This window comes from Chanodichthys erythropterus, chromosome 18, assembly GCF_024489055.1.
Source record: "Chanodichthys erythropterus isolate Z2021 chromosome 18, ASM2448905v1, whole genome shotgun sequence".
In the NCBI taxonomy this organism is placed as follows: Eukaryota; Metazoa; Chordata; class Actinopteri; order Cypriniformes; family Xenocyprididae; genus Chanodichthys; species Chanodichthys erythropterus.
The window spans coordinates 24,520,374-24,540,509 of NC_090238.1; the positions used below are offsets into that span (position 1 = coordinate 24,520,374).

Below are 20,136 nucleotides of genomic sequence, written 5' to 3' on the forward strand. Positions count from 1 at the left end.
GATGTTATAACAATATTTGAAATTCAGATGTTAAAAATTACACATTTCAACTATAAACATTAAAAAAACTACTATTCTTTTAATATCTTGTGGGAGTTGTGATAAAAAAATATATATTCTGCTATGCCCTTAGAAAATAACTCCACATTTTCATTTAAATAATTCCACATCTTCCTTCATGTTTCCTTAAAAGTCAGGTCATCATGTTCCCTTAAGGCTGCTTTATAGGAGCACTTGGAAGTCAGATCTTTCTTATTCATTAAACTTTGATTCACACAAATTAATTATGACAAATCCTCTAAGAACAACACTGCATTTTGTGTTTTATGCCAGAATAATCTTCACAGCTCTGTGTTCGCACACCTTCAGGTTGTTTCATATACACATTTAACTTTTAACCTAACAAACAATGTGACACCACAATACAAACACCATGAAGCAGAGTTTGGGGATTAGAGAGGACAAAAAAGAGGATAGTTAATTATTTTAAGGGAGCTACTAGATTACGGGTGTAATCTGACCCTAGCCAAACTACAGGTAGACAACACCAGCCAATTACGTTACTTGCCAGTTTACTCCACACCTTTTATTGGATGTTCTGTTTACGTAGACTGCTCCAGATGACACATTTAGACAAACGATTCAACATACAGTAAATTCATGAGCACATGACACAACTCCAATAACACTAAAATTCAATGATTAAAAGATTACAGCTTGTCATTAAAATCAGTATAAAACATGTTGTACTGACCGTCAAAAATACCAAGATAAAAACATTATACATTTATATTATTTCAGTAAAAAAATACTGATAGGCCTTCTACAGAAATGTGATTCACCACATTTGATTTAAAAATGTGTTTGCATACATTTAAAAGTATTTTATTATATAATTTATATATTATTATATTAATAATTTGGTTGTGCTCTAGTCAGAACTAAATTAAATTCCAGTTGAATTCTTGAATTTTAATTAATGTACTGTAGCAAACTCAAAAGCCTCAAAATAAATTTGAATTTAAAATATTTAATCTAATGAAATGGAAAAAAATCATGTAACTTAACATTGAGTTTTTATTTTATGATGCTATATATGGCATATACAAAAATCTGTTTGATGGCTAAATTTGTATAATATGAAAAAAATATATATTATTGTTTTGTAATCCTTTTTCTGCCATTATAATTAAAAATTTCAATTCAAAAACCTGTGTGGTTTGACCAGTTCAATTCACATTTCAAAGGGAGCCAGTTCTAAAATTCTGAAACTCTATTTATCAGACAAAACTTTCGTAGTTTTGGATGATTTGGTCACAAATTCCCTTTAAATGATCCTGGACAACAAAACGAGGTAGGGTTGAATATTCTGACCTTTCCTGAATTAATTATGTGTTTTTACAAGTCAATTCAAATGTAATACAGTACAATAATACTTTATATGCACATGTATAAAACCTTGATTTATGTTGAATAGTGCAAGAAAAATGAACAATCTGACACTCTTTTTTTAATATATATTAATACATTTTTTTATACATAGTGAATTATCCACTATAATGGTATGTTACAATCTAGTAAACCTTTTAACCTGCATTACCTTTTTAAGCACAGCCTTCAAGAGTTTGTGTGCTTGTATTTAATGTATTTATACAAATAATGTATAGCAGGCATAATGCAGGCATTACTGGCTAAATAAAAAAACATAACATTACCTATGAATGGCAGCAAAGAGGTCCTCTGTTGTACGAGGGCGAACAGGCGTCACCATCTCCTCCACAGCCTCTCTTATAGTGTTAATGCCAGATGCGCTTTCAGACCTCGAGTCAAACACGGCATCTACAGCCCACACACAAACAAATACTCAGCTAACCTCTCAAAGTGGGAAGAAACAAAGGAGATTGAGTCTATACTGAAAAAGCAGAAAGGCATAAAACCCATGCTGCAACAGACATTTTCAGATGTTTAAATTATTCACACTCCTTTGGTAGTCCTGCTGTTGTGCAATAACTGCACTTTAGTGAGCACTACAGAGGCTTGAGAATATTACAGTCTAAACCCGCTAACCATCACACACACTTTCGTTCAACTTTCTAAGCTTATTCAAGGGCAACAGACAACACAATACAATCATACAGTTATAGCTATTCCTGTAGTACATAAAACAGGATTTGTGTGGCAATGAATGAAGAGCATTCACTGTGCCTTTACTTACAATGGGGGTAGCATTGGAAGTTTAGAAAATTATTGAAAGTGTTGTTATATCAAATCAATTTACTTTAACTTTGCAGGAGATAGAAAGATGATAACGATCCCTGAGGTATGTCAATAAAATACAGAGCACTTTCTGATCCATAACATAATAAAATAATATTATCTATTAATTCATGCCACACAAAATGCAGTTACACATGTCTCTGCTACTCTGCTGATGGGTGTAAAGTTGAATAGTAAATTCTAATGCATGATCTTTTGGCACAATCGTTTGTTTGACATGCTAGAGTGATTCTCAATGCACAGAAACTTAAATAATTCTTAGTTTTAGGCAAGTAATAATAGAAGCCCTTACCATTTTCCTCATGTTCATCCTCTTTAAAGCTGATGGATCCTGAGCTGCTGCTTGAACCATCATCTGATGTGCTTTTATCATCACAGAGCCCAAAGTCTTTATCACTCAGGCTGAGGTCATGCTCATGAAGAATGAGATCGGAGAGTTGCAGGTCTTGGAGACTGCTTGATGACAGCTCACTGCTGAGAGACACTCTGCTTTTGATCACTGGAGTTGAAGAGTCTGAGTCACTCTCTTCTTCTACCTCAAAGTCTAAAGGAACTGCCTGCAAATTAACTGTGTTTGTTGGGGATGTACCATTCACTTGCCCTGTCTCAAGTGTTTCTTGTGATTCATGAACCTGTTGAAGCTTGAGTACGTTAGAGACAGGTAGGTCCATAATGGGTGGTATAATAAGGGAAAGATTGGGCTTCTTAGGTGATATAGGAGGCTTCTGTTTTGGAGGAGAACTTTGAAGAGAAGCTGAGGAGTTTGTGCACTGCAGAAGCTTGTGGGAAGATTCTGGAAAATTCTGCCCAGTATTGCTGACAGGTTCATCTGGGCCAGGGGGTATAGAACCAGTTGATGCCTCAGGGAAATCTTGTATAGATTTGTTCACTGAATATTTATGTTTAGATATTTCATTGGCATTTTCTGACTGACTAACACAGCTTGCAGTCACTGTGTGCTCTGGAGTCTCACTTTCTGGGGACTTTCCTGAGTTTGTTTCAGAATGGTTGTGTGCTTGGTCATCAGAATTATCAAAACTGACTGCTGTAAAGATATTTTCTATTTGCTTGAGCTTGACAGGTCGTAGTTGCACCATCTGAAGAGCTTGGGCGGTGATTATTGGTATCTGAGTCTTCTCTCGCTCTCCATTGTATTTGATGTTCAGCCTTTTTTCAATTTCCACGGCCTTCGTAGGTCTAAGACAACTCTCTGTCTTCAAAATGGCTGAAGTTTGAAGATTCATCTCAAGTAATGGTGGAGGAGGAGGTGGAGGAGGAAGAGAAGATAGAATGCACAATGAAGGTTTGGGAGAAAGAAGTAGAGGAGATGGAGGAATATTTATATCTTCATTGCTTGACAGAGATTGAGAAACCTTTGGTGGGGGAGGGGGGAAATCGAGAGAGTCACATTCTTCAGGTGTCGATGAATCTGAAAGTGGATTATGTCTCTCTTCCAAGGCAGAGGATATGTCAGATACAGGAGGAAGAGGTGGGGTTGGGTCTATCGTAGATGCTGTTGGAGAGCAAGAAGCGGGGCTGGGTGACCCACATGATGTAGAAGTCATGTCAGGTGGAGGTGGTGGGATGTTCCTGATAGAATCTGAGGTATTGGAGGACAGGGATGTAGAAGAGGATGACACAGAAGACCGCAGGGAAGACTTTCTTTCAGGCACTTTTGGTTTTGGCCTCCCTGCAGGAGACTTCGGTCTTATTAGAGAAGTAACTGGAGTGCCTGCAGTCGGAGTGTTGGACTGACTTGAATAACCACTTGATGGTGATGTCAGGCGATGAACCTTGTCAGGTGATGAGGCCAATTTTGACTGACTCCCACTACTGTTGAAGTGGGATGATGGGAATCCAATGTTGTTGGATGCATTGCCTGTGACTCCTTGATTCGCTTCAGCACTTGCAGATTTTGTGATTTGGGAGGAGAGACCCTGGTCAGACTGTGGACCAGGGTAATCCATGTAGAAGTCCCATGACTCTGCATAGTCTGAGCGCTGACTGCTGCTGTCGCTGTGCGTGGGTGTGACTGGACATACAGCAGCTGGTGCAGACATCCCACTGCTTGCTGCACTTATGGTGCTCTGGCTTCTGGGTCGGAGCACCCAAGGATCTTCAAATCTACCACACGGTGTCTGTTCGGAACAAGATGAATTATTAGTTTTTAGATTAAGCTCTAAGGACTGCTGGAGACTGGAGATAAACTGCTCATTAAGCACCAAACCACTGTGGTGAGGCTTCCTCTGGGGTTTGCGCCTTAAGGAGTCAGTCCTTGCAGGAGGGAGTGGAGGCTTCTTGGCTTTCCGCAGTGAAATGCTACGTGTCAATGAGCGGTTGCTATGCAGACTTGTATGGTCACCTTGACTGTGGTGGTCCTTGCACTCGTACAAATTGTGCCTTGCTTCCCCTGCTTTATTGATGCAGCCGTGGCTATGTGACTTCAAACCCGAGTCCAGACGCATGGAGGTGTAGTATCCTTCATTGTCAACAGAGAACAATGAGCTTGTGTCTGTCTTGCTGGGAGAATGTTCCTCACTGTTGTATATATGGCTGACAGGTGAGGAGCAACTTGAGGTGACGTCCTTTGGAGAAACTTCATATGTCCACTGGTCAGTGGTTAATGTGCTGCAGCTTTGGTTGCTGCTCTCTGAGAAGTTGGAATCCCTGCGGACACCATTAGGACTGCAGCAGTTTCTACCATCAAGTGTGCTGCACTGGGACTCAGTCTCGGTATGGATCCCTGTACAAAGGGAGGCTGTGGATTCGTAACAGGAGGAGACAGCTGACAACGAGGCATCATCAGAACTAATTAACTGGGTCAAAGAATGAGGTGATTGTATCTGGTTATCCTCTGTCCTTTTGCGTCCATAAAGAATAGAGTTCTGTAGAGCACCACTGAGATTGAGAAAGCTTGGGCTATTATTTTGATCAGAGCCTTGGTAATTTAAATTTTCAGCAACCTTTGGGCTGTTTAATGTATTGCTTATGGAGTCGGACAGCATATGCAGTGATGATGAAGAGCCTTGCTGCATGTCAAACTGGTAGGACAATGAGCTTATAGAGCCAGAATTCATCCTGTAGGGGGAACTGTTGTACTTTGGTTCGCAGTGTTGATGCGAGATGCGAGAACCTTGTCGTGGCAAACTGTGAAAGCTCTGATCACTGTCATTAAGTTGAGTGTAGCTAATACCATTACAGTCACTCATGGTGGAAATGCTGCTTGAGGAGGAAACACTGGCCATTTGGGCGGCAATTCCGTGGCCTCTCTGTGCTCTGATTCTGCGTACTGAGGGAGGAACAATCTTCACCTCTTCTGTTTGGCAACTTGAGTCTCGGGTGTCTGAGCGTCTCAGGGTGGAGTTTACACTTCCCACTCGACTGAGGGTGGAGTACTGATCTGCCACACACATGGAATGAATTCTAGAGTCTTGTTCTTTATTTGCTGTTAGAAAATAGGAATGGGAAACATAGATACATGGTTAATGTTTCATTGTTTCATTTTCTTTCTTAATGATTCCAACAAAAAAATAAATGCATATCAAAAAAGGATTAAAATACAGTAAATAAATATACTATATATTATGGTATTAAAATAATAATAATTCAGAAAAAAATCTATAAATCTATAGAAATTCAGGCTATGTTATCCCTAATGCATCCAGTATTTTTATTTTAGTTTTGCGCTAACATGGCAGTCATCTTGGACTATACTGACACCTAGTGACAAAAATACTGTACAACATCACACTAAAAAAGCAAACCTTTTTTGATTACCAATGTCAATGCACAAATGCTCTACTAGCAGTCAGCTATAATAGTCAGATTAATGCATTTCCACCACCAAAAATGTCAAACAGTAGTCTTTGACACATACAGTCTTTACTGGTAAATCACCTTTTCAGAAATACCAGTAAATCAGATCTGGCAGTTTTCCTTCATGAGGATTGCTTTGGGCCAAACATAAAGCTCTGTTGGAGCTGTTTACAGTGTTCCGTTGCTTTTAATTGTTTTATATCGAAATATGCACAAGACGGACATCTGATTGTTAGTTGTGCCACTCGAGACCCTGCTTTCTTTTCCATTCATCAGCACTGCGGCGCTACAGTTTAAATTTTTCATATGATAGCCTAGTAACTGCTGTAATATACCAGCTATTATGCATCTAATGTTTTTAAGAGCATTATGTAAAGAGTACTATTCACTCCTTAATGTGTAAAACTTTGTGTAAAACATAATGTGGGAAAACATACTGAGTGCAACTTTAATTTGGTTGAGAATAGGGCATCATATTTGAATGCAACAATTAATAGGAATCATACCTAATTCAGTGTGGATGTTGTCAGGAACTCCTGTTATTGTCTTTCTTCTTTGCACCCTCTTGGGTCTTCTTATTATGGTATCAGTGTTTGCTAAGGAGCGACGGAAACTAGCCTGGCGGTCAAAGTTCTCACCTAAAGATGTAAGAACAGAGAAAACCAGTGTTCAATAATGACAAAGTTCACAGCACTATATTGTAGTTAGGGATGCACAATATATTTACAAATATTACAGAAAAAGTTATTGATCAGTATTTGTTCGTTTTGGGTATATATTGTTCAATATTTAATTGTGCATGCTCATTTTCCTTATTTTTACTTTTAGATTACATTTTCCTGTCATCTAACTCTCATATAAAGTTGATCTTTAAAAACACTAATAATTTAATAACACTGTTCAGAACCTGAATATCTATTTTACTTATTGTACATTATATTGTTGGGATGCCTAAATTCACTTGTTGCATTTAAATTATGAATTTTATTTTTTAATTTTATTTCAAATTCTTTAAGACAAAATAGTACTTGAATATTGCCACGTATGGTGTGAAAACAGTTGTTGGCATCTTGATATTGGCCAGTTTTAATATTGGTGCATCCCTAATTGCAGCTGAGAAGAACTGAAATAATTAGAGGAACCTGATCTTAAAACTGTCATAAATTCCTCTCATAAAATAAGTATTTACTGGAAAAAGAATATGAGTTAAAGTTTAAAAGTTAAAGTCACTGCTCTAAAAACCTCAAGCGTATTGCAAGTGATATATTTTATGATTTAACAATGGTGGTACCTGTAATGTTGATAGGAATGATATCAGTGGCCACAGACTGAGCCTGTAGTCTCATTTTCTCCTCAGGAGTAGGCAAAGGTAGACAGTTGGTCCAGCTTCTCTGGATGTCCATGTCAGAGCCGTGATCCAGCAAAGGGGTCTGAGGCGGCATTGAGTACACAAGCTTCTCCTCCTCATTAAGTGAATCTGAAGCCTGAACACAACACAAACAGACTGATTTAGCGAGGTCAGGATTCTGTGAATGATAGCCTAGCCAATGCCCAGGGATAGGTATTGTCTGATACTTGGTCATTTCTACTGTTAATTCAGTTAAGTTCTTTCCAAAGAGAGCAGAGTTAAAAAGACTCTTGGAGTGCATTTCCCTCCAGGAACATCGGGTGACTGAAATATTTCTCTGAGCAATAAGCCTAGGGGAGCCCTGAATGGAGGAGAGCTGCTCTCTAAATTATTCATGCTAATTTGAGATCAGTGTTACAGTCAGTGTTTTCAACCATAATGTGTCTAGATACTCCATTTTTTTCTTTCTTTTTTTTTTTTCCATTGCCAAAAAGACAAATTAGACATTCTTTTGTTCTGCTTTGCCTTAACAAATTCACAAAATTGCTTGAGGGAAATACACATCTAATTCTGTGTTAATTATGTCTAATTTGTGTAATCTACTACACTTATTGCCTCTAAGTTGTTGAGGGGGAAACACGCTCACAGCGGGTGACTAGCGCTAGTAGGTTGTATGAAGATGCTATAAAGACTTGTCAGGATCTGAAGCCAACCTTCATACAGCACAGTGCTACCACTGACTAGCAACTGCAGTGAGAGCAGTACCTTTCTTTTCCAAGATCTCAAATGACAGCAGAGAGAGAGGCAAGACTGTGATAGGCAGTCTAGGACTTTAAACCACTTGAGGAGAGGAAAGAAAATTTGAAAATAAAGGAACAAAACAACATCAAATGAAGTAGGAATACTTTTTTTTTTTAGCATTACAGAATGTGGAACAAATACTTTCTAGTTTGATAATTGATTGTATTAGGTACCGGAAAACATTGCTAGCATGCATTTAGCCACTAGGGGGCAGTGCAAAACAAGACACCCAAAACATGTTCAGTTAAGTATTTAGGAGAAAACCAGGCCTTTGTCTGTTTCATGCACATAGGAGCACATTTAGCTCTCATTATACAAATTTAACATCTAAAGAAATAATTTCTTTTGAATTAAGAGCTTGTTTTCATTGTTATGTCAATCCACTCAATTTCAGATTTGTACACCTGAATGTCAACTTGGACTACATAATTAAAAGCTATTTCCACCAACAGGATTTTTGTAATAATATGTTGAAATTGATTATAAACAACATTACTGCATATTACAAACATAAAAATAGTTGCTGTTCTTTTTCTAGCAACAGGATACATGTGAATGCAAAGGTAAGGACAGTGGCAAAATATATATGTTAAGGTCACGCTTACCTTCTTTTTCTTCTCCGTCTTCTCCTCATCCAGGTGCACACTTTCACATAGGCTGGCTGCAGAGAAGGCAGGGCTTTGGGAGTAGTACTGGGAGCTGCGGAAGCCATCTTTCCTGAGCTTGTCGCACTCTGGAGAGGCAAGCATAACCATCCAATCATGAGCAATTTGTTGTGGTAATGAGTATGTAGAGATCATTTAACACAGATCACAGGCCTATAAGCAAGCATTTACATGTCAATTCATTTTACATGGTTGTGCACAGACTGCTTAAACATTTTATTAATCAAAGAGGCTATAAATCAAATATTTAATCAATCATCCTGTCGAGAACTAAATGAAGCAATAAAAAGTAAATGTACAAATACGTCTTCAGAAACAAATAACTGCACATGTTCTCCATTTGGAAGGAAGAAACAGCTGACTACTCACCAAAAGAATTTAAATTAAATGTTTCATCAAAAGAATTTATTTAAATATGTTTTTTTTTTTTTTTTAAGTGAGCAATTGAGAATGATTAAAGTACTTTTGGCTGGCATAGAATGCATCCCGATAAACACACTGCCACAAAGAAGACGTTTCAGTTTCACATAAAGGCTGATGACTCTTATATCACTCTCAGCATTTACTAAACCACTGCAGAGCTACAGTGTCCTTTTGCCCTCAGTGCAGAGAGAGGGCAATTACAGACAGTGGGCTTATGCTCTATGACAGGTAGGTAGGTAGATAGATAGATAGATAGATAGATAGATAGATAGATAGATAGATAGATAGATAGATAGATAGATAGATAGATAGATAGATAGATAGATAGATAGATAGATAGATAGATAGATAGATAGATAGATAGATAGATAGATAGATAGATTGATTGATTGGATTCAATAAGACCTCCAGTCAAATAAAAGAGTAGTGCCAGTTTTTACTGTAGGACTAAGTTTAACCTGAATATGTCAGATCTGACTGTCGGTTATGAATGGCCTGAGAGCAGGGGGTCTCCACCTCCACCTAATGCCACTGACATATCCATTTATTTTAGCTGATCACCTCTTCTGGCACCTTCATAATGAGAGCCTGCTGAGAAACACTATGATCCTCTCGCTCGCTCTCTCTCTCTCTCTCTCTCTCTCTCTCTTGTCTTTTTGCAGAGCTCAATTTAATCAGCTAATCCTTCGTGCAGTAGCTCATGAAAAGACATGACACCTCATCCAGTGTAGTTTGCAGTATGCACAAAATGCATAATATATCTCAGATGGTTAGTGTCTTAAAATCTATAATATGTAAGCACAGCAAAGCTTCAGTCCTACATTTGCATTCTGCATTTTAACCGAAGGAAGCCTAGTGAAGAAAAACTGATTACTTCAGGATATAAACTGATTCTTTTTTCATGGCAATCAAATTTCAGTTACTACATGCTATATATAAATTCAATGTAAATGTCTGTGTTAAACATAACATATATGTGGCACTGGCCAGGTGATTATACAGTTCAGTAAGCAAGCTTACAAGACATATAATGCAAGTAGGAACAGCTTAGCCTGCATTCTTAATGTATATAAATATATGACTTACACATACAGTACTGGACAGAGGCATTTAGATTACTTATTTAAATTGCATAATTTTTTAAAGCACAGTGAATCATCATAAACCCTGGAATAAGCTTTGTGTTTCTCATGCTGCATAGTGTCAGAAGTACATTATTATTGTATATAAGTGTGTTGGTTTGTTTTAGGCGGCTAATAATATTACTTCAGAGTGCTACTTATTTAAACTCCCTTGAAGTCAACAACTATAATTATCAGCACATTTTAAGCTGTGATTAGTGAGCAGAGGCTAGTGCAGGTTAATATATTAGTAGCTCAAGGAATGAAGGATAGACAGAGAGAGAGAGCATGTGTGAGGGATATTGTATTAATCCTATAACTGAGAGGACTTGACTTGTGCTCTCACATCAAATCTTTCACTTTACCTCTCACTTCTCATCTTACTGCAGGCAACATGCACAAACAACAGATTATTGGCATAACAAATACTTTAACCTTTAGTTTGTTTCTATAAGCAGCTTTGTCCGCCATCTAAGAAGGCATTAAACCAGTAAATCAATAAAAAAAAAAAAAAAAAGGAAAACTCTGCTGTTCCAATCCCATATGACAAACTTTCATCTCACTAAATCAGTCTTTGTTCAATTATCAAAACATATCATTTTGTGCTGATCTTCATTGGAAGGAAAAAAAATTAGACAAGGTTTGTAGTGACATGATGGTGAAGGTATTTTTATATGGTTACCAATCAGTTTCCAAAACCTATAATGTTGGTACGGAGAGATTATTGTATAGCTGCAGTAGCTGAGTAGACTCTTAATTGTTACATTGTTATTCAGAGTGTGCGAGGAAAATCATTCAAAAGCTGTGGTGTGGGTGGTCAATGAATGGAAATGAGATTTAATATATATATATATTATATATATATATATATATATATATATATATATATATATATATATATATATATATATATATATATATATATATATATAATATAAAATATTAAATAAAAAAAAAAAAAAACACACACACACACACACGAAGCCATGACCCTGCCAAAACTCACTGGGAAAAGAGGGAAAACAGACATTTGGTGTGCCACCTGCTGCCCCCGCTGGGGCCAAGACAGTTCACAAACAGACACCGGTATATTAGCATTCTAGAACACTTCAGAGGACTTGTTATTAAGGCAACAACAAGGTCAAATGAATGAATTTAAGAAGAGTCATGAAAGTAAAATGTATCTAGTTTCCAAATACAAAAGGAAGTGATGTTGTTCAGCAGAAGAAGGTCAAATGATGAGGACATATGCCATTAGGCTCTACAGGAGCTCCCTGTGGGGGGTTTATTGATACAATGTAACATGAACCAGAAACCTAAGATTTAAAACCAGGAAGATTCAGAAACAACGTGAAACATAATTCACAATCCATCCTATGATCCAGTCAATTCCCAAAAAACAAAATCAAATCCCACTCTACATTTTTCTCATTCCAGAAGCTTTTTCACTTGGATATATGTCACAATAGGGAAGAAAAGACTGTGGCAACTTCAATTTCATGCTGACTTTAAAATTAGTAATGGTTAGGTAAAAGAACTTTCTGCACAGCGGTAATGTTATCTTCATTATAATGGTTTGTAACAGAAATTAGATATTCCTCTGAAGGGCATTTTGTATTTGTTGATTATATGAAGCAATTCTGAATCTTATATGGGATTTCTGATGAAATTACTAATCATATGCTGTACTGTTCAGAATATTATAATTGTGTTTTACATTTTAAAGAAGAAAAGTACTGTTGCCTTTGTCTCTGACCTCTGAGGACTGTTTTCAGGTTGACTTTGGCCTGGCGGTGAAGGTCCTCGACGCAGGCTGGTCTGGACCCTGGCAGGAAGACATTCTCCTGTTGGTGCCAGGAGGCTGTGTAGTGCACTGACCACTTGCTCTCCTCATCAAGACTGGACACCGCTATAAGGAAAAGAAACAAAGACACATTCAAATTCGACATGCTTAAAGGAAGAAGGTCTGTGGTTTGTGTAAAAATGCAATAATCCTATTTGGGATTATTAGACTGGTAGATATGAAAAGATTTACAGTGTTTTTCTCCTAAATAACTGATGTTATTAATAAAAAACTAAATGTTTTTGTTGCTCTACCCTGCTGGAAAAACCAGCTTTGACCAGAAGCAACTTCCATGATGGCTTCCAGGTTGGTTTATGTTGGTTTAATTGGCAGACCATGGCCAACAATGTCTCTGTGGTGAAGCTATGGAAATGCTAGTTAAGATAGTCAAGATGCTTGTTGGGGACACAACCTATGTGACCAGGAATGCATGTCTCTTCCACAGCATAATCTAGAATAACATTGTCTTTTAGGGGTGCATATATATAGGTTCCCGACCAATATGTGTTATTTTACATACACAATTTGTATGAATTTTGTTAATATAAATACCAAATACTAATTTAGTATCTTCATACTTTCAATTATAATGATGCCCAACTTTTTTATTTTTTGTGTATTTTACCTTTATTTATATATTTTAAACAAAATAGTACAGAATTTTAATATTGGCCATAACAATAAAATAATTATTGGATTATTGACAGAAATTTAAATTTAGCTTTAACTCTAATCAACTCAGATGTCAGCAGAAAGAGGATACAATTCAGACAGAAAGAAAAACAGCCGCTGGGCACATGAGATAGATTTGGGAGCTGCAGTCATGTGTGGGTTCTTATGCTCCCTCAGAGAGATTACATGAAAAACTGCACGAGGGGCCTGGCCAATCAAACACTTCTACGCCACTGCGTCTAGAGACACTGGGGACATGCTTGTCTTTGGCTGGTGCCTTGACAACCCAGATTACATGATCAATTATGCCAAGTTCCTCTGGGTAAGATTAACCAGGTCAGCCATATCAATGCATTTTTTTACCCATAAAATATGGATGCCAGCGATTATAGATTATTCACAATCATAGTTTCCTCGAGTGCAAGAAGTCATGCGAGAGTACTAGGTCATGAGCTTAAAATACATAGATTTCACTAGTCCACCAAAAAGTCAATGGCTCTGTTGGAAAATACCTTAAGGCTAAATGAAATGTGTAAATAAGAACAGTAATAGTGTAATCTAAACTTTACTGTACAACATACATTTTTTACAGTTATATCTATAATAATTCATAATAACAAATCATATATGAAATAAAAAAATAAAATGGATATTATAACTGAATTGAAACATATCTCTAAATATAATTATAATAATCTACATCATTTGGTGAACACTTAAAGTAAAATATATTCAAATTGAACAAAACAGGGTATCAGAGCTTCAGGCTAAAATCACTTGAAATTGCAGAACAAGGTCACTATAAAGAGACTGATGCCCCACTATAAAAAGAAACTCGCAAACAAATGTAGCACAACGCTCCGAATCAGATGCATGCAACCACAGCAGCAGTGATGAATAACCCCACACCCCAAACTACTTGAGTCTACTTGACCTTGAGCTGCACGAGTGATAAGAGAAACCCAAAACGGCACGGTACATGATTTGAAGAGCTTACCCTTCTTTTTGAAGTACTTAATGACAGATTTAAGAGTGGTCCCGATGAACACCATTGTGACAGGCGATCGATCCCCTGAGAGATACGCGTATAAGGATGTATTAGTCCACCATTGGAGCAAGTGAGTGTGAAGAAAAAGAGAAAGGAGGAAAAACGGCACTACCCATACGACACTCTTTCTTTACTCATTTTACGCTGACTGGCACAGCATGCAACACTCCCCCTCCTCTTCTATCTCTCTCTCTTTCTCCATCACACTCTCTCTCACACACATTTGCCCACCCCAGAGGATATTCAGTTGCTGTTTGAGTTATTCTCTCTCTCTCTCTCTCTCTCTCTCTCTCTCGGCATCCATCTATTAATTGTGTGTCTCTCCTCCCCTCCTTGTGTCTCTAGCTATAGTGCACGTCTCTCTGTCGCATTGCATAGGTTTAAGGCTCTCTCACCTTGCCTTGCTGTGGAGGTATAACCAACTTGGATCCGTGCCATACACTATGGATCACTGACAATCAGCCTATTGTGTTTCTTTACACCGCTGCAGCCCCTGCCACTCCTCCTTTTTCTCTGTCCTTTTTTTCTTTTGAGATGGGGGGCCCAGGACGAGTTTGAAAAGGATCCTAGACTATTCAGCAGAGATTAAGGTGGTGGTTACCCACCCAGCTCCTATTTAGGGGCTCACTGCTGCAGTATTTCATTAGTGTTGAAGCAAGTGTAATTTCTTTCTCCCTCTTGCTATCCTTTTTTTTCTTTCTAATGAACCTTGAATGGCTACTCAGCATTTTCACACGTGAGGTTGGTCAGAACTACATTTAGATTCAGTTCACATGACTCACAGCTGGTTTTCGATATCACTGTATGTCTATGACATTGTCTGAACTTACTATGCCTTCTCTCATGACAATTGGGTTTCTTGAGCAAAGAAGATTTTAACCTCATATTTACCAATTCTGGTGTGCCAATCAGTGATGCTGTAAATTAGAGCCCTCTGTTCACCACAGCAAACTAAGATGACACACAGATGGCCATGATGCATTGACACTGATCCAACTTGCTGACCATCATATAGAGCATGACGACCACTCACAGCAATTGTCTGTCCCTGTTTTTAAGCACTTTATGGATAAGAATGGAGTACAGAAAAATGAAGCATGCTGTATCCGTTTGTAAGAGATTTTACAGCAGTGGTAAAATGTTCATTGCCCACTTAGCTAATAAATAGGTTTAGTAGTTCCCCGTAATGTCAAATTCAAGTCTACTGAAAGCCTTGTAAATAGATAAACCACTTTTAATTTTGGGCGAATCTTTGAGTAAATATTGTGCAAAATTATTTCAAAATATAGCAGCCATTTTTGTATGCTGTAATGTGAATTTAATTATTCTGGTTTTGGTTCCTCTCAAAAATGTCTAGTTCTGTAACTGTTCCATGAATGATTCTTATAATTATTTTGAGGAATAAATATTTGAAAAACAAAATGGAATTCCAGTGCCAACTATTGAGATGAACAGATGATCAATAATTAATAAGTAAATGATGTGTTTAAAGTTGCGATGAAACAGAAGTAATGAACAATCTTTTTTACTGTATTATACATTTAAACAGATTATCGAAAATGAAAAAAAAAATTAGGGCTGGACTTGGTTTTGTCCATCGGTTGTTGATTGGATGGAGGCAGAGCAGCTGAATGTGATCGTGCAGTGGATTGTAGTGGCGGGTTTAAGTGCACTAAATGGTTGGAAAAATCCGGCATACTGTACATTTCTCCAGAAGGTCATTTTGATAAAAAATTATGAGGGATTTTTTTTTTTTTATGTATGGATAATTTTTCATAATAAGATCTAGAACATGCATTAAGAAATTAATATTCATTTAATTAGACATTTTGGGGCAGTATGGCAATCCAAAAACTAAATAGTACAAAATAATAATAAAAAAAAAAATCACCCAAAAATGAAAATTATGTCCTTAATTACTCACCCTCATGTCGCTCCACACCTGTATGACCTTCGTTCATCTTTGGAACAAAAATTAAGATATTTTTCATAAAATCCGATGACTCAGTGAGGCCTCCATTGCCAGCAAGACAATTAAAGATGCCATCAAACATTTTTTTTTACAAGATGTAATATAAGTCTAAGGTGTCCCCTGAATGTGTCTGTGAAGTTTCAGCTCAAAATACCCCATCGATTTTTTTTAATAAATTTTTTTAACTAGAAATGCTCCGATTCATGCTGCGGCCCCTTTAAATCACACGCTCTCCGCCCCCGGAGCTCACGCTTGCCTTAAACAGTGCATAAACAAAGTTTACACAGCTAATATAACCCTCAAAATGGATTTTTACAAAGTGTTCGTTATGCATACTGCATGCATGCCTCGGATTATGTGAGTATTGTATTTATTTGGATGTTTACATTTGATACTGAATGAGTTTGAGGTTTTGCTCCGTGGCTAAAGCTAACATTATAAATCTCTCCAACAGTGTGTATAGAATGAAGTTGTGTTTATGAATTATACAGACTGCAAGTGTTTAATATTGAAAATTATATCTTGTCTCCTTGAATACAGTAATAAACTATGGTAACTTTAACCACATTTAACAGTACATTAGCAACATGCTAACGAACCATTTAGAAAGACAATTTACAAATATCACTAAAAATATCATGATATCATGGATCATGTCAGTTATTATTGCTCCATCTGCCATTTTTCGCTGTTGTTCTTGCTTGCTTACCTAGTCTGATGATTCAGCTGTGCACAGATCCAGACATTAATACTGGCTGCCCTTGTGTAATGCCTCGATCATGGGCTGGCATATGCAAATATTGGGGGAGTACACCCCGACTGTTACGTAACAGTCGGTATTATGTTGAGATTCGCCTGTTCTTCTGAGGTCTTTTAAACAAATGAGATTTATATAAGAAGGAGGAAACAATGGAGTTTGAGACTCACTGTATGTCATTTCCTGACTGAACTCTTGTTATTCAACTATGCCGAGGTAAATTCAATTTTTGATTCTAGGGCACCTTTAACACTTTCAAATGCCCAGCAACACATATTTAAAACAGTTCATGTGACTACAGTGGTTCAACCTTAATGTTATGAAGCGACGAGAATTCTTTTTGTGTGCCAAAAAAACAAAATAACAACTTTATCCCACAATATCTAGTGATGGGTGATTTCAAAACACTGCTTCATGAAGCTTTGAAGCTTTACAAATCTTTTGTTTCGAATCAGTGGTTCGGAGCACGTATAAAACTGCCAACGTCACGCCCCCCAGTGGTCAACCATTGAAATTTTGAAACACTTATGACTTAACGAAGCCTCGTTTACTGAAATCACGTGGCAGTTTGATACACGCTTCGAACCACTGATTCGAAACAAAAGCTTTGTAAAACTTCAAAGCTTCTTGAAGCAGTGTTTTAAAACCACCCATCACTAGATATTGTTGAATAAAGTTGTTATTTTGGGGGGGTTTTTTTGGCACACATAAAGTATTCTCGTTCCTTCATAACATTAAGGTTGAACCACTGTAGTCACATGAACTGTTTTAAATACGTCTTTCTGGGCACTGAAAGTGTTAATTGTCTTGCTGGCAATGCAGGCCTATCTGAGCATTGGATTTTATCAAAAATATCTTAATTTGTGTTCCAAAGATGAACAAAGGTCTTATGGGTGTGGAACGACATGAGGGTGAGTAATTAATGACAGAATTTTTATTTTTGGGTGAACTAACCTTTAAGTCTTAAATATAATATAACAGAAATTTGTAAGTTGTACATGTATGTTTGATTCACAAAAAAAATGGCCATCAGTTGACTTATTCATTCAGGAATCAGATTATTCTGGTAATGCTGAATGTAATATGCTGTCAATACAGTAGTGGTGTTTCGGTACCATCAGTATTTTAATACAGTGTTCGGTGTACGCCGGAAGAAAAATGTTCCTGAGAGAAGCGTTAAATGAACCATCATTTGGTTCTGATATTTAAGAGGAAAACAAAACTAAATTCTTGATTCATTAAACTAGTTGTAACTACTGATTCTAAAGCTGCTTTGGTTGTCTTTTTCATGGTTAATGTTGTGTATTCCGTTGGCTCACCCTGGCGCAGCTAAAGGGCACACTCATAATGAGATTGGGGAACAGCCTCCTAAAATGCTAAAAAACTTTCTGCCTGACTGATCCTATTGTGTTTAATGGTTTCCAGCACTACCAGTCCTGAAACACAAAAACTCATATACACACATAAACTATAGCACTTCTCCTACCCATGTCCCAGACAAGACATTAAATAAAGAAGACAAACCTCTCCATGTAAAGCAGCTGGAGGGCCAAAAGAAATGCCAATTAAACACTAGCCTGAAGAGACCAACAACAGCTAAACTAATATACCACTATAAAATGCAATGTTGTTTTTCACTCACCATATACCCAAAGAACATATGGCAAATTGCGTACAGAATACAACTTTTAATTACCCGCACCAATATACAAACCATAGTCCAGTTGGGATTTTAACGCTGCATTTGTGCTGATACAATAGAAATGAATAGGACCATAATGAGATAGAATGGGGATTCAGAACAAAACTCCAGCAGTGTGTGGACTCCCTCAAAGACATCTCAGCTATCGTGTGTCACTGTGTTTAAATGCCAGACAGACAGAAAAACGTAGAATACTACAAAAGACAGGAAGGAAAAAGGAAGAAACACTTGAACTTTAATGAGGAATGGGCTTGTAGACAGGCTTTGCACTGTATGTATAATGTATAAAGGTACAAAAAACTAGTTCAAATGTGCAAGGACGTTATGCACCTTTAACACTGTGAAAGTTATATTTTTGTCCCATTTGTTATCTGCTTCAAGGAATTATCTGTTATCATGTGACAATTTACATATTGGTGTATCCCTATTTAAAATCCATTTGCCGCATGATGTTTTTGCATATGCGTTTTTTGTAATGGAGATCAGAAGAGCAAGATCCTCAGTATTTTTTCAAGTCTGAAAGGTTTCAGTAGCAATAACTATTAAATCTTGAATAAGAATCATCCATCTTGATGTTTATTCCCTGATTAATCAGCCTTAACAAATGCAAATAAATATTCGCCGCAATCACTCTCATATTCATGTATTCATAAGAGAGATAATAGTAGTTGAAAAGGTTAGTCTGTTCTATCACCTTTAATCAAAGCAGCCATCACACCAAGTATGTTCCCTTCATAGTGCGCAAAAACATGTCTGATTAGAGAGAATCCAAAAACGAGTCCCTTAGCAACAGTAGAGGAAAGAGAGGGTACTTCAGTGACTGAGCGAGTCACGTGAGGCCTGCCCACACCTGCACAACAGCCCTTATCATGCGTCCTGCATGCTATGGTCCACACAATCGACCCACTCAGTCCAGTGTTTGTAGTCACCAGGTTAACAGCTTCTGCCTACATATGACTGGTAAAAACAAGCATTCAGGATAACTGGACAGAATTAACAGTATAAAGGGAGTATGTGAGCATTGATCACAATGTAAAAATACTTTATAAAAAATGCTGATGCTTCCTGAAACTGATATTAATATTTTTTATGAATCAGCCATCACTGCATAATGTCATCTAGTGTCAAGTTACGAGGTACAGGTGGTCATAATAAAAAAAAAAGAAGAAGAAAAAGAAAATATACCATAATTCTCATTGTTCATGAGCAACTGACACAGACAAGCGGACATGAATGATAACTCAAATAATGAGGAGTGAGATATTACTTTTCTAAGTGATCAGGCATACGTTTTTCATCTAGTGGGCAAAAACAAAAAAATCTCATAGACTTGCAATGAAGAATATAAGTCGTATATGCAAAAAAAAAAATCGTACTCAAGACACATTTTGCATCATTTTACTTTTTACAGAAGTAAAATGGCATAATATATTACGTTTTGTTGTATATTATTAGATTAGATTTTTGCTTAGAGTTAGATAAAAAACCCTTGCTTTCCCTTTTGAATAAAGATTGTTTTCTGACCCCTTTGGCACATATTTTTTTATTGTTTTAAGCTTAATTTTTCAGAAAACAAGACATATATCTCTTGATATCTTAAAATCTCAATACATTTTGCTTCTCGAGTAATCATGATTTAAGAATGTTTAGATATTTGTAAAGGAAAAGTAACAAAAATACTAAGAAACGTG

The 20,136-nt window shown here is 37.0% G+C and overlaps 1 protein-coding gene across 4 annotated transcripts in view; it reads right to left on the bottom strand.

The window, feature by feature from the left end:
• nhsl1a (NHS-like 1a) overlaps positions 1-20,136 on the bottom strand; it is a 54,068-nt gene that overhangs the window by 902 nt on the left and 33,030 nt on the right. For 3 of the 4 annotated variants that reach the window (XM_067367120.1, XM_067367121.1, XM_067367123.1), the window contains exons 2-7: positions 12,208-12,360; positions 8,848-8,975; positions 7,385-7,577; positions 6,600-6,731; positions 2,570-5,722; positions 1,716-1,839 (exon numbers count right to left, since the gene is read on the bottom strand). In XM_067367120.1, the coding sequence (XP_067223221.1) occupies positions 1,716-1,839; positions 2,570-5,722; positions 6,600-6,731; positions 7,385-7,577; positions 8,848-8,975; positions 12,208-12,360 (3,883 nt within the window). The remainder of the gene's footprint in view (positions 1-1,715; positions 1,840-2,569; positions 5,723-6,599; positions 6,732-7,384; positions 7,578-8,847; positions 8,976-12,207; positions 12,361-20,136) is intronic. The other variant, XM_067367122.1, reaches the window with a different exon arrangement.